The 21,665-nt window shown below is 37.4% G+C and overlaps 1 protein-coding gene across 4 annotated transcripts; it reads left to right on the top strand.

Moving 5' to 3' along the window:
• The first annotated feature begins 28 nt into the window (after nt 1–28).
• LOC139131932 (uncharacterized) lies at nt 29–21,180 on the top strand. 4 transcript variants are annotated; one of them, XM_070698253.1, is made up of 8 exons: nt 10,421–10,561; nt 12,023–12,101; nt 14,490–15,403; nt 16,657–16,816; nt 16,936–17,163; nt 17,705–17,806; nt 18,793–18,996; nt 19,333–21,180. In XM_070698253.1, the coding sequence occupies exons 3-8, from the start codon at nt 14,519–14,521 to the stop codon at nt 19,620–19,622; spliced, it is 1,869 nt and encodes a 622-aa protein (XP_070554354.1). In that variant the 5' UTR covers nt 10,421–10,561; nt 12,023–12,101; nt 14,490–14,518; the 3' UTR covers nt 19,623–21,180. The 4 variants fall into 4 exon arrangements, with proteins under 4 accessions (XP_070554352.1, XP_070554353.1, XP_070554354.1 ...); XM_070698251.1 differs by lacking the exons at nt 10,421–10,561; nt 12,023–12,101; nt 14,490–15,403; ... (3 more) ...; nt 18,793–18,996; nt 19,333–21,180 and adding exons at nt 29–258; nt 1,287–2,236; nt 2,622–2,781; ... (2 more) ...; nt 4,237–4,446; nt 4,755–6,629; XM_070698252.1 differs by lacking the exons at nt 10,421–10,561; nt 12,023–12,101; nt 14,490–15,403; ... (2 more) ...; nt 17,705–17,806; nt 18,793–18,996 and adding exons at nt 64–258; nt 1,287–2,236; nt 2,622–2,781; ... (1 more) ...; nt 3,577–3,678; nt 4,237–4,446.
• Nucleotides 21,181–21,665: the final 485 nt, after the last annotated feature.

Genomic DNA, 21,665 nt, shown 5'->3' on the forward strand with positions numbered 1-21,665 from the left:
GCGGTGACAGCGCGGGCAAACAAAAGCCAGTCAGGTTTGTTCCACTTCTACGAATTTAAGTGAGACACGCCACAAGTCGTGTATACATAACAACTGTCACAACTCTGTGCTTCCTGCAGCGCCATTACCGATTTTAATTTTGCGGCAGAATCGTCTGTTACGTTTCTTGCCACGATTTCAGCTGTCATAGAATCTGCATTCTTGGAGCAGAGCACTTAACCGTGAGCAAAGAGACAGATGGAAAGAAACGATATGCAGGTACTGTATGTCGCGGGGTTTTCCAATGCCCTAGTGTTTGTTTGGTTGTCAACAACAGTAGCGGTGGTTTGCAGACTCATGTCCACCGTCCGCCACAAGGCATTATACTATGGCTGACTGTGATTTCAGTCTCGTCACACCATTGTGTTTGTTGTATCCCAGTGTGTACTAGTCTATGTCTGAGTCGCAAGAAATGCGAGCTGTCAGAGTTTAGTTTGCAATTCTTCGTCTACTTACATCCCTGCGTACTTCTTAATGCCAATGTTCTGTTGAAGTACATCGAATACTGCTGTAGTGTTTATGACATATGTCGGGGTGCATTATGCACCGTTGCAAAGTTACCTGTCGGGTCAGTTTTATTGGCTATTGATTCGTTAAACATCGATAAGTAATTGTAGCGTTAGCGGGTCATTGAGTGACTATGATTTTATTGAATGTATTTTAATTACTTAGAATCCTTGGGCATCTTCTCTTCTTCATGATGAGTGTAAGGATGCTATTTGGATCACCACCTCGTGGGCCTTGCTTGCATATTCGCGGAGAACTCTGAAGTTAATCGTTAAAGTAAAAGATAAACAAAGAAATTTTAAACATCGGAAAATATTAATCTCTGTCAAACGACTTTATTTGCACCTTTCACTTTGCTTGTTGCCATGGTGCCCAATTAAACTCATTATGCGAATTCTCATTTTAGTAAGGGACACTCGAAACTGCCGGGAACGCACAATGCGCCCTTACCAGACTGACTTCAAGGGTGATGTCTCAAAGTATGGTCCCCATAACTGTTGAACGCTACAGGATAAAAAGGGATGTATAGAACAATCCTTGAAGTATTTTCAATCTAAATGAATAGATGAAGGTGGCGTAACGTTCACTTAAAACTTTCTTTACGCTTGACCTATACATAACGCTTGGTTTTGGCGCACGGAACTTAGACTTTTGTGAAACGTAATATTTAATGTGGTTACGTAAACAGTATCAAAAAATGGTCATGTTTGGGAGATGAACATATCGCTTTTCCTTTTCAGTTATTTGTAGGGATGGTCAGTACTAATAACATTCGCAACTACTAAATCCGTTTCATGATTCCGTCATGGGCTGTGCACCGAGCACTGCTGAGGGAGTGATTGTTTCAAAGACTACTCCACAGGAACGAGCTCCGACGAAAGAAGAATATGACACAGATAACAAACCAGAAACTTTGGATTTCAGTTTAATTGAAGACAATACCTCCAACATTGATGACATTTTGAGTTATCTTCGGAGGCAAGAGGACTACGCAGGAGAGACTATTTTGGACGAAAAACTTGTACGCCTTTCGGAAGGATTTTACAACCCCTCGGATGAAAAGATATTCCCAGTCTATGCAAATTACCTGGCAGTCCATGGATATCCGCAGCTGTACGTTAAAATCTTCAACAAGCTGCATTCGTATGATTTCCTGGATAGAAACACAAAGAAAGACACGTTTGCCCTCATCGGGTGTTACCTAGCAACAAGCGTTTTATGGAATACCTGTGACTCGTCTCCAGTGATGTGTAGAGAAGTTGGTAAGGCCGGTATAATCGAACTAATGATGGGAGACTTAGGGGCGCTAAAGGAATACGCAGTGGTAAAGGAGAGAGACGAATACAAAGATGCATATCTTGAAGGTTTACTTGCCACACTTCACAACATCATTCGACTTTACATTGACAATAGGGGATACTTCCGCAATGCCGGCGCAGTGGAAATACTTCAGTACTATCTACACATGGAGAAAATTCTCTATCGTACCTACGCACTGTTGACTTTATCCTTCATTGTCAACGATGATGAAAATCACAGGATTAACACTGGCAACGAGAACCTTGAATTTCTAGTGACATTGCTGAAATCGGCTCTTGAGTCTAAAGATCACAGAGAGAAGGAATATCTATTTCACAGCACTGAACTCGTGGCTGGAATTACAAAGCTGGCTGTCAATGACCAGAACAAGGTAAATCTGTTGATGCCGGCACTCATTCATTTTCATGAAAAAGACAAAAAATAATAAAACAAAGTTACGAAGAAATTCGAAAAAATAGGAAGCTTTAGCTTTTCAAAGCGAAATTAAAAAACCTGAAAATAGTACTTTATCGAAATTGTTTTAGATTTTGTGGAGAAGTTACCATAAACAGTAAATATTACAACATTCTCCATCGCAAAGCGCAATGGTATTACATGTCTCCAGGATTTACTTGCATAAGATACCATCTCAAGGATTTGTTATCACACAGACAGTATTGTAGCCACTACTTGCCATGGTTGCGATAAAACTGTTTACCTGTGACAAAGATATGTATAGGTGATATCATTGGAACGTTTTAACACTCATTTTACAGGTTAAACTTGTAAATGCAGGGGTTCTTAAACCACTCGTGAAAATGCTACAGGATGAATGCACGGTTAAAGAAAATCTTCTGGCAGCAACCGCTGTCTGGACGCTAGCATTTCACAAGGAAAATAAAAATAACATTCAAAACGAGGATGGCTGTGTTGAAGGTGAGTAAGTCTCCAAAATAGTGATTTGAAAACAAATCTAAGCTGATGACGACATTAGAAAGTACAAGTGAATGCCCTATTTGCTCGAACCGGAGGCCTTACTCGTCTTTGAAATTCAAGATTTAAGTTTGCCATTCACGAATAATAAATCAATACGTCATGCAAATTTCAGCACTTGAGAAGCTACAGAAGTCCCCTGACCATGGACTCCGAAAAGCTTGTGATGGTGCATTATGGGAACTGAAAGCAAACAAAGAAAAGGAGGTATTGCCATCAACGGTGACAAGCAAAGGTCACGTGATGATAAGCTATAACTGGGGCGTTCAGAAACGAATGATACGGTTGAAAGAAAAGTTGAAAGCTGCAGGATTTAAAGTTTGGATGGACATAGAAAAAATGGGTAAGTTTCTGACATGTACGGAAGCTCAAATCTATCACACTTGTACTTGACTTTTTATCGCATAGTTAATGAACGTGGGTCCAAAATATGAGATTTTAAGTAATTCAGATTTGTGATTTGCTATTGCTCTGTTAGCTACTTAAAATCTCTAAGATAGTTGAATGAACGACACAACTTCATCTAGGCGTCAAACAAAACATAACTCAGACTGCAATTACATTTCAATACGGCAGCGGTTTGCGACATTTAGGATATTATATTATGCTTACACATATAGACAGCAGAGTTTCTCTACTGTCTATGGATTATATTACAATATTTCTATATTTTTATTTATACCCATGCCATACTGCTGTCGCTCTACTGCCATTGACTGTATACAAACATACGTCCAGGTGGTTCAACACTAGAAGCGATGGCAGAGGCAGTTCAAGGTGCTGACGTTGTGCTCATTTGCATGTCAGAAAAGTACAAGTACAGCAATCCATGCAGATCAGGTAGGTAGGATGTGATTCAACTTAGAATTAAGTCACTTTTGAAATTTCGCTGATTGAATTATTTTCGAATCATAGCATATTTGATGATGGTGAACTCACTTTCATGTCACAGACACGAATGAAAATTCTTCACAGCTATGTGACAAGTGATTGACGCGAATAGCTACATCACATAGTCACGTGATTGACGTGTAAAATTACATCACAGAGTAAGAAAAACTTTCCGTCACTCCCTGGAAACTGGTTTTGTTTCTGCTGTGCTGTTAGATTTTCTAAAGTCGCATTGTAGAAACAAGTGATGGTGTAAACGCGGTTAACAAAATATTCACAAATTATTTGATCGGGTTTGTCTGACAAGACAGTATGAACCTTGAAGGGTCTATTTTACATGGATTAGATTATGTAGGTTAGATTTACAGCAATATTCATTCATTCATTCATTCATTCATTCATTCATTCATTCATTCATTCATTCATTCATTCATTCATTCATTCATTCATTCATTCATTCATTCATTCATTCATTCATTCATTCATTCATTCATCTGTACTGATCAGAGGCCGAGTATACGTACAAACTGAACAAGGACTACATTCCAATTCGGGTTCAGTCAAACTACACACCGGATGGCTGGCTTGGTATTATGGTCGGCGCCAAGCTCTACTTTGACTTCAGTACAGAGGATTACTTTGAAAAACATTTCCCAAACTTGGTGAAAGAACTTGGTGAGCGAGGAAAGAATACAATTCAAGAAGAACATTCCGAAGGTAAAAACACCGAATATTGTATCCATAAAGGTGAAAAATAGACGATTTGGTCTTCCATGTGATATTTTGGATAGATATTTAAAGATCATATAAAATGAAGTAACAAAGGTCAAGCGGCATCGAATTTACTGTTCGTATTCATCTTTCGATGATGATATTTTCCAAATTACCATTGGAAACACTAGCCTCTTTAGACGAGCCTTATTATAAGTCACTGTGTCAGTTTACCTTGTTTTTTTTTGTTAAAGATTTCAAAGAGATGGATGGTCAAGAGCTTTAGTAAAAATGGCGTTATTTTTTTTCCTCAGTTGTGCGCGCGGAAGCTGTTCTCACAGGAACGGGAAATCCATCCAATAATACATCGCTAAATGGCCCAGTGTCGTCATGGAATAACGATGATGTCATCGTCTGGCTGAAAGAGAACGAGCTTGGTCATCTGACGCCAAAATTCAAGAGATACACCGGTCGTAAACTATTGACACTCCGGAAGATATCGTTAGAGGCTCCGCAGTTCTTTTACGAGTCAGTTCAAAATAAACTAGGTATCAAAGATCTCTACGATATTATCACCTTTAAAGAAGCTTTGGAGGAATTTTGAATAATCAACATGATCTAAATTCAAGGAGTATTGTGTAAAATGGACGTTACTTTGGCGTTAGAGAATGACTGGGACGATGAATCTTGATTTAATTGAGTGTCTGATCCAAACTGTCAAATCATAAATTTTGACGACGAACACATATGATAATGTAAAGCCTTAACGGTTTCAAATTAATCGATTATTCACTTGCTTATTACTTTTGAGCACAGACAGGGATGAAATTAGGCACACCATATCGGGCATGTAAATGCTAAAACCTTTTATCTGTGATCATAATACGGATGACACTTTAATCCCTGCTAAAATGGCTGGTAGAGTAACGTTCCACTCGAATACTGCTGTTTATCTTACATGTCTATTCAATAACAATAATCGTCGGATTAGGAAACTGGACGTTACCCCTGACAATAGAAGTTGGACCTATTTCTTCTCAAAAATTGAAGAGATACATTGTGTTTGCCGGTTGATAGCTGTGTGCAAGATGAACTCCACTGTTTGCAAGTAGTTTAAAGGATGATATTCCAGCGAGTTAACCAGGAGTATCAACTACAGTGTGTAATTTACTCATTAAGAAACTGTCAGTCCATTTTGCCGCCAACTGTGTATGATCCCATGATAGTCTTACAGTCAGACTATACTTTAACACCTCAACTACCGCATCCATCTCTCTACCTTCAGGCGGCTACAAACGTTGCAAAAGTTGTCTAAAATAAAAACACGATTGTCGACTACTGATAGGTCGATTTTCCTTTTACCATGAAAGAGTAATAGACGACAAATTACCTCACCAATATACAACGAATCATAGTTAAGAGGTTCAATTATGATCACATTGTTTTATTATTTTTTTTCTGTGTTTGTCATCTTCCTCCAGTGCAACATGGCGTATATCTTTAAACCTGTACCAGATTTGTATTTTGTGTCAGAAAAACGTTGTTTCTTTTTCGGATTGACTGAAATAAAACGAAGATGAGCCATAAACCTCCAAGAAACCTACGACCGAGACTGGAACGTCGAATGCACGGCAAGAACAGCTTTAATTAAGTTGTAATTGTACCTTTTATATTTCTGGTGTATAAAAATTTCTGAGATACCCTGAAGAAGGCTGGAGGACCAGCCTTATGGGGGGGGGGGCAGAACGATGTCATGTTTCTGTCCTCTCTACTCTTGGTAAGATGACACGTTCAAATTTTCTATGCAACTTTAGCTTGTCCCGCATAACTGTAACTCATTGCCTCGGATAAGCGAGAATGGGCTCGTTCACTTAACATTAAAATAACTGTCGTCCACGTCCACTCCATTCAAAAGTGGCGCCACTAGAAACCAACGTGAGGGATCAATAGTTCAGCATGGCTTGTTCTCATCTTTTGGAGACGCGCCAAGCGATTTCGATATGATAATTTGTACATTCTTCAAGCGTGTCAACGTCCTGACAAAATGCTTAAAAATGAACTAAACATTTATGTAAAGACCTCTCTTCATTAGTTTCCTTAAGCGTTCATATATAGTTTTCAATTAGTTTCGTTAGAATCATCTTTGTGTCTCACCCTTAGAATTAAAAACAGTCTCCAGTTGAACTTTACAGCTTGGTGTCTGATTGAATAATTCCCCAGTAATTCCAGCTCATCCCGATTGGCGAATTCTTCCTTGTCTTCCACTACATTTTATTATTTCACACTTGTCTTGTGTTTCAAGTTATATTTACATATGATATGCACGTTTCAGATGTCAACTAACATGGTAGAAACATGATAGAAAAAGTGCAACAAGTTTCACTCGTTTTAATTATTTATTTTTTGGAGAGGGACTTAATTTCAACTTGAAAATGGACACGGATCAGTGATCTGATCAGTTAATATTCAGGTGTATTAATTGTATCATATCAACTTTATAATCGTTGATTATAAAGTTACTGAATGCGGTTATGTTTGAATAGTTCCCATTGGTTGTGACAATGTGGTCATAGGGCTGACAAATTTGTTAAACTCACATTTGGATTGATCACTGATTTTGGTCCTTGCACTCGATGCCGTCACCTAAGCTTTCATTTGACGGTTGTACCCGAATTCGTGACGCTTTAGGTATAGGAAATTACTTGTTTGGAAATTCAGGGTGCATGTCACCAAACGTGTACGATAATTAGATTGTCTCTGTTTTTAGGGAGTTGCGATATCAAATTGCTTAAATACATGAATAAAGTTTTCAAAGTATAGTAGTAATAAATTGCAGTAAGTTGTAGCAGTAAGTTGTATAATGAAAATGTATACAAGAAAACGAAAGACAGTTGCCGAAATAAATGAAAGAAAATGAAAGGGAAAAAATAGAAGGAAACAATGTACATAAAAATATTTACAATTGAAATACAGAAAGTTTAAAACATCGTGAAGTCAAAACGACACAGTCCCGATGACGTGAGGTACTGAGTATTCGAGGTACAGCTACAATGGAATGATATCGATGACAATCGAGTGAAATGTCGGTACAGTTAGACTCTACCTGTAGAAGTCGTTTTCAAACTGAACATTTTTAAGTCTCTGATCACAATAAATACTAAAAAATATACAAGGGAACTCAATGCAAATGCAACTCAGAATTATTGTTCTCGACTAAAAGTTAAAAAACTTATGAACTGAGTAATCACGATCACTGTTGATGGATTGACAGAAAGCACATGGTGGTAAAGTCAAAATACAAGTATTGAAAATCAGAAATTCAGAAAATCTTGGCCATTGTTTACTCTGTAAATTGGATTATTAAAAGTCCATTCTGAAACGAACAAGGTTGTATTTTCAGTCAGTTTGTAGTATTCAAATTCTAGAAGTAACCGTACTCTTATGCAGATCTTAAAATTCTCAGGGAATCAACAGGATCGATATATTGCATTTTACATGTATTTCTTCTCGCAAGATGAATAGCTGGCTTCGCAATGGACGTCACATATTGTGAAGGGAAATGACACGTTTACTGACTATGATATTGTTTTTCGTTGGAGGGTTGATGAAATACTGGGAAACAGGAGTGAGTTTACCGTTAGCACTGAGAAAAGAAATTATTCTTGTGACGAGCTCCATAACGGCTGTATTTTCTGACACTCAAATTGGACATGCATAATGGAATCTTCCATATCACATAGCGGGTAATTAGAATTCAAACGAAGACCAGCACGATGAAAAGATTTCCTGAGGTCACAGCTCCATGCATAACACGCCATGAGTAGTCGCCCTCTTTTTTGATGATCGGTGAAGTACAGCAAGCTTTGAAGTTTGGCTTTACGGTATCTGGTAAACTAAGGATACCCCTCCATACTGTGTCAACGGCATCTTGACGACAGATTGAATGGTGAATTAAGATAAGATATTTATAAATCGCACTTCTTTCTAGTTTGTAAAAGGCAAGATTGAGTTCAATTGAGTGGTGTAATTCAAAACAACAGTGAGAAGGGGTACGGGCACATTAGTTCTGATTTTCCGTGTAACTACTGATGATTTATTCTATACTATCTATCATGGCAACATTCAGTGTCCTAGTATAGACGATGAAAATGGATATTGACTCTATTATTAGCAATGTCTGTGACTAACAACTACATTTCTCGTGGATATCAGTTAAATCACCAATTGTAGTAGTTCCAACGCTAGCAAAACGAACTTGACTATAAAGTTGTGGGATGAGCGGGTTATGAATGAGCGGTTCAATTGAATCGATGTCTTCAGGATTGCCTTTACGAAGAGAGCACACACTAACTACTTCTATACATGTGTATAGTAGTAGTAGTTTTCAAATATATCGTTTATTCAATACAATAATTTACAAAAATATAAAATATGTACATATATTACGTAGATAAATAGTACGAATGAATAAAATGTCCAACATTGCGCCAGCTAAATGAAAAAAGCAAATGACGAGTTAAGGTAGAGCGCGCCTCGCTCGGGGACGGAAAATCGGACTCTCCACTTTCTACCATTCTTTTTTGATCTACCACTTGTGGGGCTTATTTTAAAGCTCTTGGAGAAATAAAAAACTTTCACCAGATTAGCTTTTCGAAATTCCGAAATTTAATCCCCCCAATAGAGTTAACACAGGAATGGCGGCCATTTTGAATTTCAAATATCGCAAAATGTTGGGTAATTTGTTTCGCTAGTTCCAAACTTTGCAGGGTGACTCCCCGATTTTGATTGTTGATTGTGTAAGAGAATGGTTCAAAGTTTCATTCAGGAAAGTTTGAGCAAAAAGTTTAATTCTATCACTTTCGATGCGCATGCTACCTTAAGTCATCTGGAATATTCACAAATATAAGCCGCTGAGCGATGGACCAGGAATTGAATGCGTGACAGGGGAGTGGAACTGGACGACCGGTGTTGCAATTTCTGCAATGATCGGAACTGTCAAAAGCTGCAAATATGCATGTGATAAAAATAGACTAGAAACGTTACGCGTTGGCATGTCCATTCATCAAACTTTGACCGATCCGAATCCACCGTGTGAGGGGCTAGAAGTTATAGTGGCTGCATTACTAATCAATAAAGTACTGTAAATCAACCACACATAAGGTAAATTATTCCGAACGACAGCCTTTTCGATCCATATAGATTTACCTCAAGTTGGTCAAGAATTGGTAGTCAAATCTTTCTGTCGACCAAACGAGAGACAAGAAGGAAGGACCAGCCAAAATTATTCGACAGCGAGCTCTTCCTTCACCCGACACAAATCACCACAAGCTCCAAAAACTTCACGTAAACTCCTTGGAGTACCACTCCACAACAGCAAACAAAACATGTTACGTGCCAAAATATCGCCGTCAAGAGACGGGCAAACAGTAAACATACCATACCACAATAAAACCATTTCTGACAAGAGACGACTATCGCCATTGTTTCCACAACACAACAATGCATACACGAATGTGAAAGAACAGTTTTTCTCGCAACGCTCGACACTTAAACCACAGTCCCTCTAGAGGGACTGTGCTTAAACTAAGAAAAGGTGCGCCCATACATGCACAGCAAAAATTACCTCGACAAGAAAGTATTATTCCTTAGAGATAAACGGCAATACAGGGAAGGTGTACTAACAAAAATGACAGCAGGAATAAATCACAATTTTCCTGATAAACAAAGAAAAGACAAACAGCCAAAAAGAGGAGACAGAGAAACTCATCTCGACAACAACATACAGCCCACACATTAAAACAAATCCCTAAAAAAAGAGTCTTGTCAAACTTTGGGCAGAATTGGAAAAAGGTAAAACACTAAAGAAACTATTCCTACAACCACACATTGTGACTGAACTAAGTCTTGGGTCACGTAATGTCAGGCCTTTTCTTATTATGCTAATATCGCAACGATTGTTGTGTACCTGTGCGTAGCAACAGTCGTGGCAGATTGGCAGAGGCTTTCCATAAAATACTGGATCTCTTGAAAATGCTGGTAAAACAGCGATTTTAGAGCATACCGTGAAGTAATTTAAGTTCTGTATATTTTCTGTTCGAGTTCTCAGGCGATTAACTACAAGGTAAGGATAATAATGAACGCTATCATTTTCTCTTTAACAGAATTTTTCACCCATTATAACTCATTTCGTTATGCATTATTTCATCAGTTGCCTTTGTTCACAAGTACAAAGTCATCGCAATCACCCACGCGTGAGTTGTCCTCAGCTGCTCTTACCACTGATACGTTTCGTTGACCTAAGCTGCCCTATAACAGTTGCTACATTTCGTTACCCTGAGATGCCGTATACCAACGCTATTACGTTGTCCTCAGCTGTACTATACGATTGCTACATATCGTTGTCCTCGCCTACCCGATACCAGCCAGACAGCCGGGGGTTCATTTGCAAGCAACGTATCAAGAGCGCAGACTTTTAATATTTAAGTACGGTCACCTTGCGGTGAAATGATGTACACAGTTTTTTACGGCAATACTTAAAGCGTGTTGTCATATTGTCACTTTGCATTCAACCAACAAAACATAAAAGATGAGATATCTAACTTAGTTTTCCTGTGGTAATTACTGGAAATGATGGCCTGAACACAAGAGTAAATCGAACAAAGTGATCTCGCACCGCTCGATCAACTGCCGAAAAAATCAAGTTTCGAGGGCAGACATGAAACTTTCACTGGGGATAGATTTTACCCAAATGCTTATGATTAATAATATTCTAGATTTTTAATCCTTGCGCAATGGTCACTTTAAAAATTGAAGTTTGACTTCCGCCGTCGAGGAGCATAAAGTGCCCTTTGACCCCAAAAGACGTAAGTCTGTGACCTCTGTGAAGAGTGGGTCACTGTTTTTGCGCAGAGTTGCAGAGTTTTCGGAAGCACTGTAAAACCACCAATGGTGCAAAGTCCGTGTATCAAATAATACTGAAAACTAATTTTGAACTGTGATATGCAGCGACGGGATATTCTCTGATCTGATTTGCGATTTTAGTTACCAATTTTTTACTTATAAGGTAGTAAATTCAGCCTCAGATTTTGAAGGACAAAAGTCTGAAACCGGACTATTTAACTACCTCGATTTTTTCTCACTTCAAACCCTATGTTTTTTATCTACAACTGTTTATATATGTTATTCGTTTTTATTCATATTCTGCAAACTTCAGAGAATGGGTTTCTGACTGTGTAAAATCGAAACCCGTTCTCTGAAGTTTGCAGGGTGCGATCGAATATCGCAACCGCTAGAGTTTCAATCTGCACAGCCTAGCTGTCATCTGGCCTGATTGAAGTATGAGCTGCAGAGGGCGCCTGCCTTCGATGAGCATAGCATGCCTGGGCCAAAAAAAATATTTCTGGTCCTTGACATTCATCAAAAGTGATGCGGTAAGGCGGTTTTCTTTTTGTCTCCCCCCTTTTTTTTTCCTTTCTGTTTTTTTTTCTTTTTTTGTTCCTGACAATGCTGGTTTTGCACTATTGATGCAACAATTATTGTTTTTTTTGTCACTGGCTGCATAATACCTGCGTTTTCTTTTTAGCAATTTTGGACATGCAAACAAGGATATCAAGGATAGCTGTACTGATGAGTATGTAACCCCACCAAAAAAGACATGACAGGTAGGTTCTGAAATGACGCAGGCGGTGACCAGAATCGATCTTTTCTTTACCTACTAGGCTGAACTGGCCTAGTTTAACAATTCCTCTGAACTTCAGGACGATCTGCACATTACAGCTGCCGACGTGGGAATGGATTGCCACAAAAACATGTGTAACGATATCAAAGTATTGGAATTTCCCTCATCTTTGCTTCGGGGAAACACTGCACTCGGCAGCCATGGTATTTAGCAGCCAACATACGTGGTTTTTTTTAATCACAAAATATTCTGTCATCGTCGGGCGGACTTAAAACTTTCGGCACATACTCATCGAAGTATTCTCCGAGTCTTTCATTGTAAGCCAAAATTTTGGAGTATAATTTTTAAAAAATTAAAGTTTATGTGGTCGAAAACACCATCCTCCGTATTTTAGCAAACAAAAGAAAATCATGCCAGATTTTCACGAAAAAAACACTTTGGTATGCCTTTGAAGTATACTAATCCTCGACTTGTTAAAAATCAGCAATGTACAACCCGTAAAACCTTCCGAAATGATGCGAGGAAAATGACCATATTTTCGGTCCAATTCACACTGTTAGAAAGACTGCGCGGTAACGGTCGTCACATTTGAAACAGAATCCTGTATAATTACTTGCAAATGAACCCTTGGTTGTCTGGCTGATACCACTGGTACATTTGGTTGTCCTCAGATGCCCAATACGATTGCTACATTTCGTTGTCCTCACCTACCCCATATGATTGCAACATTTCGATGTACTCAGCTGTCTTATATGCCATTTGTCGTCATTGGTTGGCTGTCATTTACCAACCTGTCAAAATTCACTTGCGCCTAATTTCTACTCTGTCCCATCAATTTGAACAAACTTAAGATTTATCGGAAGAAGTTAAGCCTGCCCAAAATTGTGCGCAGTTTATTTTCACCAAAACATATTACATTTCCTAGATATTGAAGTTCAGCTCAATTCGAGATTTGTTGTGTTTTATTTAAGAATTTAATGTGTAAAATTATTTCCCCGGAATGAAAACATGTGCTACGTTAATTGACACCCCTATTATTAGTAAGAACATTTTATTATTCATATTAGATCGAACCACTGTTCATTCAAAGACCGTAAATATTTTGCGAAAGCATGGTGTACGTATTTAGAACAACAAATGACAGCATGTCTTCTCGAAATATTACGGCGTTGGAGTAAAATTTCGCAAGAAGAGAGAAAAATCTTTTCCGATATATAGATTTCTTGTGCCTTTATAATTCATGGTTTTTACAGTGGAGCTTATTTCAAAATACCCTTACCCCTGACTCTTACTTTTTTAACTTATAAGGAACTGGACAGAAATTACACGGGTGGATGGGGGGGGGGGGGGGGGTAAGTCGGTGTTTTTGGATGAGTCGCAATTTTACGCGGCAGCACTTTTGAATGGTCATGAAATTTCACGCATGCCTTTGGGGAGTTCACCATTTTTGCGCAACTATAAAGGCAAGATGTGGCTTCACCCAAAAATATCAAAACGTGATACGTGGGAGTCTATTGCAATCTACGAACAATTTTACAATACAAAACTAGCTAAAGCTGTTCTTTTATAAATGTTTGACGATTGATATAAATGTGCTAGATAAGAAGAGGCTGTTTCAAAGTACAGATGAGAAAACAAATAATGACATTGGAATTTCAACCAAAAATATCAATTTAATATGTCTTGGTAGTCCAGGAGTAAACAATAAAACATTTTTGTTCTACAAAACTTACTATATCTATCTGCACGGTGTGCATTTATTTTTACATTGTTAAATATTAATTTAAGGCTGTAATAAGTTTATTGATATTATTAATAGAGATAGCTACACGCAAGGGGAGGGTCACTGTTTCTGCGCATGAAAATTGGGGAGGGTAACTGGCTTTCTTGCAAACACTTTAAGAGGGACACTATTTTTCATGCTGTGCCATTTTGAAAAACATAGCCTCCTATAATTTATGTCCGGTCCCTCAGAAAGAAAGACTGGTCACGCTCTCGCAAACATTACGCTTTCTCTCAACATGATTACATGGGATCAGCAAAAAACATAGATCTCAATGTTGATGAATATTCTTTTGTTAAAATTTTAATCGTGTTATTAAAGGTTTAGTCAATTGCTTCATATTATGTTGCTATTGGTAAATCTCAATTTTAAGACAGAATTTGCGCAATTTGCATTTTAAATTACAAATCAAATTTACACATTAAATTAAGTTACAATCGTAGGACAATTTTTCCATGTCGGTACAATGTATCCAATGTCCAATTACTCCAAACCAAAGCAAAGCCTGAAGTGAAGCTTAACTTAACTGTCAAAGGCACACAACGTCTTGTCATTAATGTTGATGGTTTCATTTCTAATTATTTTTAGGAATAAACAATTAACATCGGCAATCATTCATGGGGTGTTCACCGAGCACATTCGAGAGAGTGGATTCAAAGGTTACTCCACAGGAACAAGCCCCGATGAAAGAAGAGCATGACGAAGAAAATAAGACGGAAACGTTGGATTTTAGTTTGATCGGCGCTAACATCTCTGAAATCGATGAAATTTTGAACTTTCTTCAAATACAAAATCTTTACGCAAAGGAGATAGTGTTTGAAAAACTTCAACAATTATATGAAGGATTTTATGAGTATTGGGAGGAAAAATCTTTTTATGTTTTTGCAAATTACTTGGCAACCCATGGGTACCCGCAACTCTACGTCAAAATCTTCAATCAACTCCATTCCTATGATTTCTTCGGCGGAAATTCAGACGAAGGATCTTCTGCTGTTTATGGTTGCCACCTAGCGACGCTTGTTTTATGCAATACTTGTGACGCCTCCCCAGTGATGTGCAGAGAAGTTGGTAAGGCTGGAATAATCGAACTTATGATAGGAGACTTAGTAGCTTTGAAAGAGTACGCAACTTTGGAGGAGAAAGATGATGACACAGTTAAATATGACTACCTTAAAACTTTACTCACTACAGTGTACAACAGTATTCGACTTTACACCGACAATAGAGGATGCTTCCGCGATGCTGGTGCAGTGGAATTGCTTCAGTACTATCTACACATGGAAAACATTCTCTATCGTACCTGCGCTTTGCTGACTTTATCCTTCATCGTCAACGATGATGAAAATCACAGGATTAACACTGGCAACGAGAATCTTCAATTTTTGGTGAAGTCACTGAAGTCAGCACTAAAATCCGACGATCATAGAGATAAGAAACACTTATTCCACTCCACCGAACTTGTGGCAGGAATTACAAAGCTAGCTGCAAACGACAAAAACACGGTAAGACAAACATTTAGGATGAGACGACAATAAAGTTGGATCAAAGTAAGTCTGCTAGGGATACTCCAACGGTTAAAACGTAGGTCAGGCAAGCAGTAGGGAAAGTATGAACTTTTTAAAACCTTTTATCAAAGAATTTCCATTTCGTAACACAATACAGAGACACAAGTATAGGAACAAAAAGGAGAAACACACAACAGTTGCATAAAATAGTATAAGTGCTTTGAAACAACAAAAAGACATTCCACTTCTTCAGTAATGAGCATTTTGCGTTATGGATTTCTATTTTGCTGTTACTTTTTGCAATATATTCCTCCACATCCCGTATTTGTTTCAACATTGCTCTAAATCTTGGAAATATGAGTAAACACTTCTGCATTTTACACTTATACAAATGTTGTTTCCAAATAATCAAAAGATGGTTTAAGATGCTTGGAAAATTCAATGAACCTATAGGATTATATGTTGTAAAGTAGCAAAGTCTATACTACCTACATAAGTACTTTATACGAGTTGTAAAAAAATTCCTAGATTTCTCTAGCATAATTACAAACGCAAAACAACGTTTGATTATTCTACAAAACATCATGAGAAGAAATTTTGAGCCAACTTTGAGGGTTTCAATATGTCGACGTTCAGAATTGTTTTAATCATTGAGACGTTCACCATCTATTAAAATCATTTTGCCTATCTAAGATTATGGTAATAGAAGCAAAATAAACTATTTCCATTGAGGAAATATGTGCCTCGAAACTCAAAAACTCAAACTTTTGCATGAACTTTCCTCGAGGAATCTTAAACTATTCTTCTTCAGTATCAAGAATACAAAGCAGGAGTCACCATGCAAAGTTTGTAACTAGAGAAACGAATTACCTAAATTGTACCGAGATTTGATATTTAAAATAACTACTCTCTCGTCGGGAAAAATAAATTTCCATTCTCACCAAATATTTATTTACTCCCAAAGCATCCCTACAAACGGCATACGAGCGAAGTATTGTAAAAATTAGTCCGAATCTGTCCATGAGACGCATGCTTCCTTAAATTGGTCGGTAGGATCTCAGTTAGCTCTGCGTGGCAGGGCTGTGTGTTTCCGGCTATATGCTATAGGCCTGTAACATACGGCCCTGCCATGCAGAGCTAGATCTCAACGAGTCATTGTTGTATAGTATGTTCATGTTATGTACATGTGCCAAATACAGCTGTAGATGATAACACTGGAATATCACATTTCTTGTGGTCAAATGTTACAGGTGAAGCTTGTGGATCTCGGGGTACTAAAACCACTTGTGAAAATGCTACAAGACGATTGCTCGGTTAAGGAAAATTTTCTGGCGGCAACCGCTATCTGGACACTCGCATTTCACGAAGAAAACAGGAAAAAAATTCTAAGCGAGACGGGTTGTGTTGAAGGTAAGTAACTACTAAATCATGTTGACTTTAACAACTCAAAAATAATGCAAAATAAATATGCTGTTCCTGAGCTATACTCATGGATTATAATAAAAAGAGAATGTATGATATAATTACAGCTCTTGAGAAGCTTCAGAAATCCTCTGACGCTGATCTCCGAAAAGCTTGTGATGGTGCATTATGGGAACTGAAAGCAAACAAAGAAAATGAGGTATCGCCATCAACGGTGACAAGCAAAGGTCACGTGATGATAAGCTATAACTGGGGCGTTCAGAAACGAATGATACGATTGAAAGAAAAGTTGAAATCTGCAGGATTTAAAGTTTGGATGGACATAGAAAAAATGGGTAAGTTTCTACACATCATTTACAATCGATAATTGACCTACCATATTAACTCTTGTTAAGGTAGTATGCGCCTCAAAAGTGAAAGACTTAAACTTTTGCTCAAATTTTCCTCTAAGAATCTTTCAACCATTCTCTTTCAAAATCAAGAATAAAAATCGGGGGTCACATGCAAATTTGGTACCAGAGAAACAAATAACCGAAGATTTACCGATATTGGAAATTCAAAATGGCTGCCATCCCTGTGTTAACTCTATAAAGAAAATAAAATTTTCGAATTTCGAAAAACTTAGCCGGTTAAAAGTTTTCCTACACCAAGAGCTTTAAAATGAATCCCCACAAAAGGTATATCAGAGAAGAAAATTATAACAGTTTGAGAGTCTGAATATCTGTCCAGGGGCGCTTCTTCATATGAAAAGTTAAAAACAACACATAAGCTAGGTTTGTAGTGAAATCTGTACGCTTGATATAGTAAGCATGCACATAATAAAATTGTCTCCGTCTTCTTACTTCGTTGTCGTTGACTATACGTACACATGTCCAGGTGGTTCAACAGTGGAAGCCATGGCTGGGGCAGTTCAAGGTTCTGACGTAGTGCTCATTTGCATGTCACAGGAATATCAGGACAGCAATCCATGCAGATCAGGTAGGATGTAGCACAGTCCCGTGTCTGGAAAGACTGTGGATGTAGCTTAAATCTAGAATGACAAGAGGGAATTGTAATTTGACGTAATCATGAATCTAATCTAATCACAAACCTCACAAGTCACTAATAAAGAGCCTGATGGTGCAGGAATCCTTCTTCCAGATAAAAGAAGAGAGATAATGTATAATGTGTAACTTCAGAAGCAAAGTCAAGAAAATAAACCCCTTATAACATGACAGCTCTTTGTCTTAAACTTCGTAATACTACCAACTTCCCGCTTCGCATGTACAGTTTTGTTGAAACAATATACGCCTAAAGTTACACTTCTACTTCGTTTTGTAACTGTAATGACACTAGATTTATTTATTTATTTATTTATTTATTTATTTATTTTTATTTATTTATTTATTCGGAAATCCTACGGGATCAAGTCCCATTTACAGGTTCCCCAAAAGCTCAAAAGAAAACGGTAAAAAAAACAAAAACAAAAACACTGAACAAGACAGCGCCGAACAGAAAGTATTTAAAAAACTAAAATCAAGTGAAGGAAACACACAGACAAAAAACAAAGCAAACAAATCAACAAGAACAGCCATTAAAAAATAACAACATGTCTAATGTCAGACTTAAATGAGTCATTAAAATATCAATATTATGATTATTACGAAACAATTCATTAAAATTACTCATACATCTGTTAAGAGGAGAAAATTTAAAAACATTGATACGGCTACGAGGTGGTCTGAATGTGGGACAGGTGCGCAAAAGTTTGCCAGGTGCATTAAAGCATAGCTTTGATAAAACATCTGATTGTTATTTCAAGTTTCATTTCTTGTCACTTTTCATGACTTTCTTTATAATATCTCCACTAGACTTAATTTTTCATGACAACAAAAAGTAAAAGACTACTTGACTGATTTATATATATTTTTACCTCTTTTGCTTAATCATTCCGCCACTCAATGCGTGTATCATATTTTTATTAGAGGCTATATATTCCTACAAACGAAACAAGGACTACATTCCAATTCTGGTTCAGTCAAACTTCAGACCAGACGGTTGGCTCGATTTTCTGGTTAGTGACAAGCTCTACTATGACTTCAGTACAAATGAGAAAATGGAAGAACATTTTCCAAAATTTATGGAAGAACTTGGCCATCGAGGCAGGAATACAATTCAAGAGGATAAAGGTAAGCTGTATGTATTCTTTACCCAATTGCCATCATTCCCAATAAACGTATTGTTTCTTTTGTGATTTTTTAAAAATGGACCTCTCTATATCATTCAAAGCTACCACCCGGTAAATTTCTTTTAATTTTGATAATAATCAATTTCATTTCGAGATATATTTTGTAATTAAAACTGAGTCATCTAGATCCTTTCATTCATAAAGCTGCGTCTTGCACGAGCCTTATTATAAAATAGTGTGTCAGTTTGAGTCATCAAAATGTTTAATCAATGCTGTAAAGCTCTTAGAGATATTTGCTAACAAGTATAAGTACAAATGGCCATATTTTCCCTCACAGTTGTGCGTGCGGAAGTTGTTCTCACAGGAACGGGAAATCCATCCCATAATACATCGCTGAATGGCCCAGTGTCGTCATGGAATAACGATGATGTCAACGTCTGGCTGAAAGAGAACGAGCTTGACCATCTGACGCCAAAATTCAAGACATACACCGGTCGTAAACTTTTAAAACTCCGGAAGATATCACTGGAGGCACCACAGTTCTTCTACAAGTCTATGGAAAATAAACTAGGCATTAAAGATCTCTGCGATATGGCAACGTTTAAAGAAGCTTTGGAGGACATTTAAAGGGATACCGTCGTCGGAACTGCGCCTGTGCGAGTTTCTTGTTTACAAACAATGTATTTCGATATCTAGATGCACCTCATCATCATAGCTGCAATATTTAAATTATAGGATGTAGATTATGACAGACATGTTTTAACTTTCACCAATCACCATCGTACTTTGGATACAGTGTTTACATTGGTCCTATGGGTCCGATACGACCTTTGAACGCAGTTCCGACGACTGTACCCCTTTCGGTGATCAAATTTAAAATCATTTTGTTTATTCAAGATTCCAGTGGCTTTGACATGACCAATATTGTTGAAATACAATTAGCGGAGGTCAAAGGTCAGAGCCAAATCCATCATTTAAAGCATGAAGAATTTCAGATTTATCGAACGTTTCCGTCATAGTATAAGTTTGCAGTAAATAACAATGTATCGAGTTCTTAAGTGCTAGCTATATTATTGATAATGGACAACCTGATGTGAACTGAAACTAACCCAATGTTTCAGTATATATTGCAGTTGTCTGTAAATTGAAATTTTGCCTCAAGTTCGCAGCTTCATGAAAATTATTATGATTAATATCACAAACAATAATCAGATAGAGTAATTTCAAAAATCGCTATCTATACAAATATATAATTAGCTGAAATGAAAATACTTCACTTCTTTGTCGTTGTATCACCACTTTACATACCGGTTGTACATGTAATTGCCTTCGGTCAAGTCCATCACAGACAAGTTCTCCTTATCTGTGAGTCCTTTAAGCTTAATATGCCAAATTTTGGAAGTTCATTAAATGTGCAAATTACATATTAGCTATTGCAAAATGCAAAATATCGTTCACTACTATTATATAACTTTGTCATTAATTTACACAGAACTTGCAACATCGCAGTCGGTTACTGTGACCAACTCTTTGGGTTGGAAGCAGTGGCCGACTGGTTTTGTGTGAGGCCTAGCAGCTAGGCGATGTTGCCGTGAGTGTGTGGGGGTTCGAATCCCGTTTGGGTTATAGTAAAATTTATATTTCATAAACTTTAGTTCATTCCTTCCGGTTGTCACCAATTTTGCAAAGTTAATTAAATAAACAAATTACCAACCAGATGAGATAACAATCTTCATCAGGTTTAGTAAAGTTCTTCTAGTTTAATGTGCTTATTTGGAATTTTCATTAAAAATGTAAATTATCGACTAGCTGACATGAAAATGTAAAACGACTTTCACTAATACGATATCACTGTCTCATTAATATCAATAGTAAGTTTCATGAACTTTGATAAAGTCCCAACAGTTTTATGCCCCAATTGGGAAAGTTCGTATAATATGTTAATCAGTAACTAGCTGATGTACATAGCAAGTACAAGATATATATCCTTAATTAGGAAAGTTAATCAAATATGCAAATTAGCAAAAACTTTCGTGAAATGCCTTGGCTTTTTCACAGCTGACATATCTCGGTGTGAAAAAACATTTGTAGCTATCTCATCGAATTTTGTGAAGCTGTTCTGAATGTGTATCCATTTGTTCTGTAATGATTAATTATGCAAATGAGAATAAAATATGTAAACCAAGACCCACCAAAAACTTATCCTTGCCAAAATTCCAAAACACAATCTATGTTCCGAATTTCATATTAACCCCATGAGCCACTCTTGAGATATCTCCCCGACAGACAGACAGATACTTACACACAGACACGCAGACAGATACTCCGACAGAGACAGACACACACACAGACGCACACACACACAAACAGAGACCGATGTGACATGACCTCATGTGTATGAACGCGTGAGCTAAATGTGTAAAAGTCCATTCCTCTATAAAACTGGCCTGTAGAATAGAAATGTGTCGATCATTTGTTTGTATTCTTGCCTTTAAATTAAAAGGGGGCTATTCTCCACAATAATAATATTATTTTAGAATCAGCCAACAAATAATTACATAATTTATGTCGTTTTCGACATTGAAATCCTGTATAGGCAATTTAACAGACAGATTAGCTGATCACTCGGTTTACTATAAAATAAAACCATCATTTATCTAACTTTTTCCT

This window comes from Ptychodera flava, chromosome 4 (genome assembly GCF_041260155.1).
Source record: "Ptychodera flava strain L36383 chromosome 4, AS_Pfla_20210202, whole genome shotgun sequence".
Taxonomy (NCBI): Eukaryota; Metazoa; Hemichordata; class Enteropneusta; family Ptychoderidae; genus Ptychodera; species Ptychodera flava.

What these genes read in the sequence shown, in the direction of transcription:
- LOC139131932 (XM_070698251.1), top strand. Translation starts at nt 1,352, where the DNA reads ATGGGCTGTGCACCGAGCACTGCTGAGGGAGTGATTGTTTCAAAGACT. An exon ending in GATGGACATAGAAAAAATGG is followed by an intron (nt 3,182 to 3,576) that starts GTAAGTTTCTGA and finishes ACATACGTCCAG; the next exon opens with GTGGTTCAACACTAGAAGCG. An exon ending in CAGCAATCCATGCAGATCAG is followed by an intron (nt 3,679 to 4,236) that starts GTAGGTAGGATG and finishes TGTACTGATCAG; the next exon opens with AGGCCGAGTATACGTACAAA.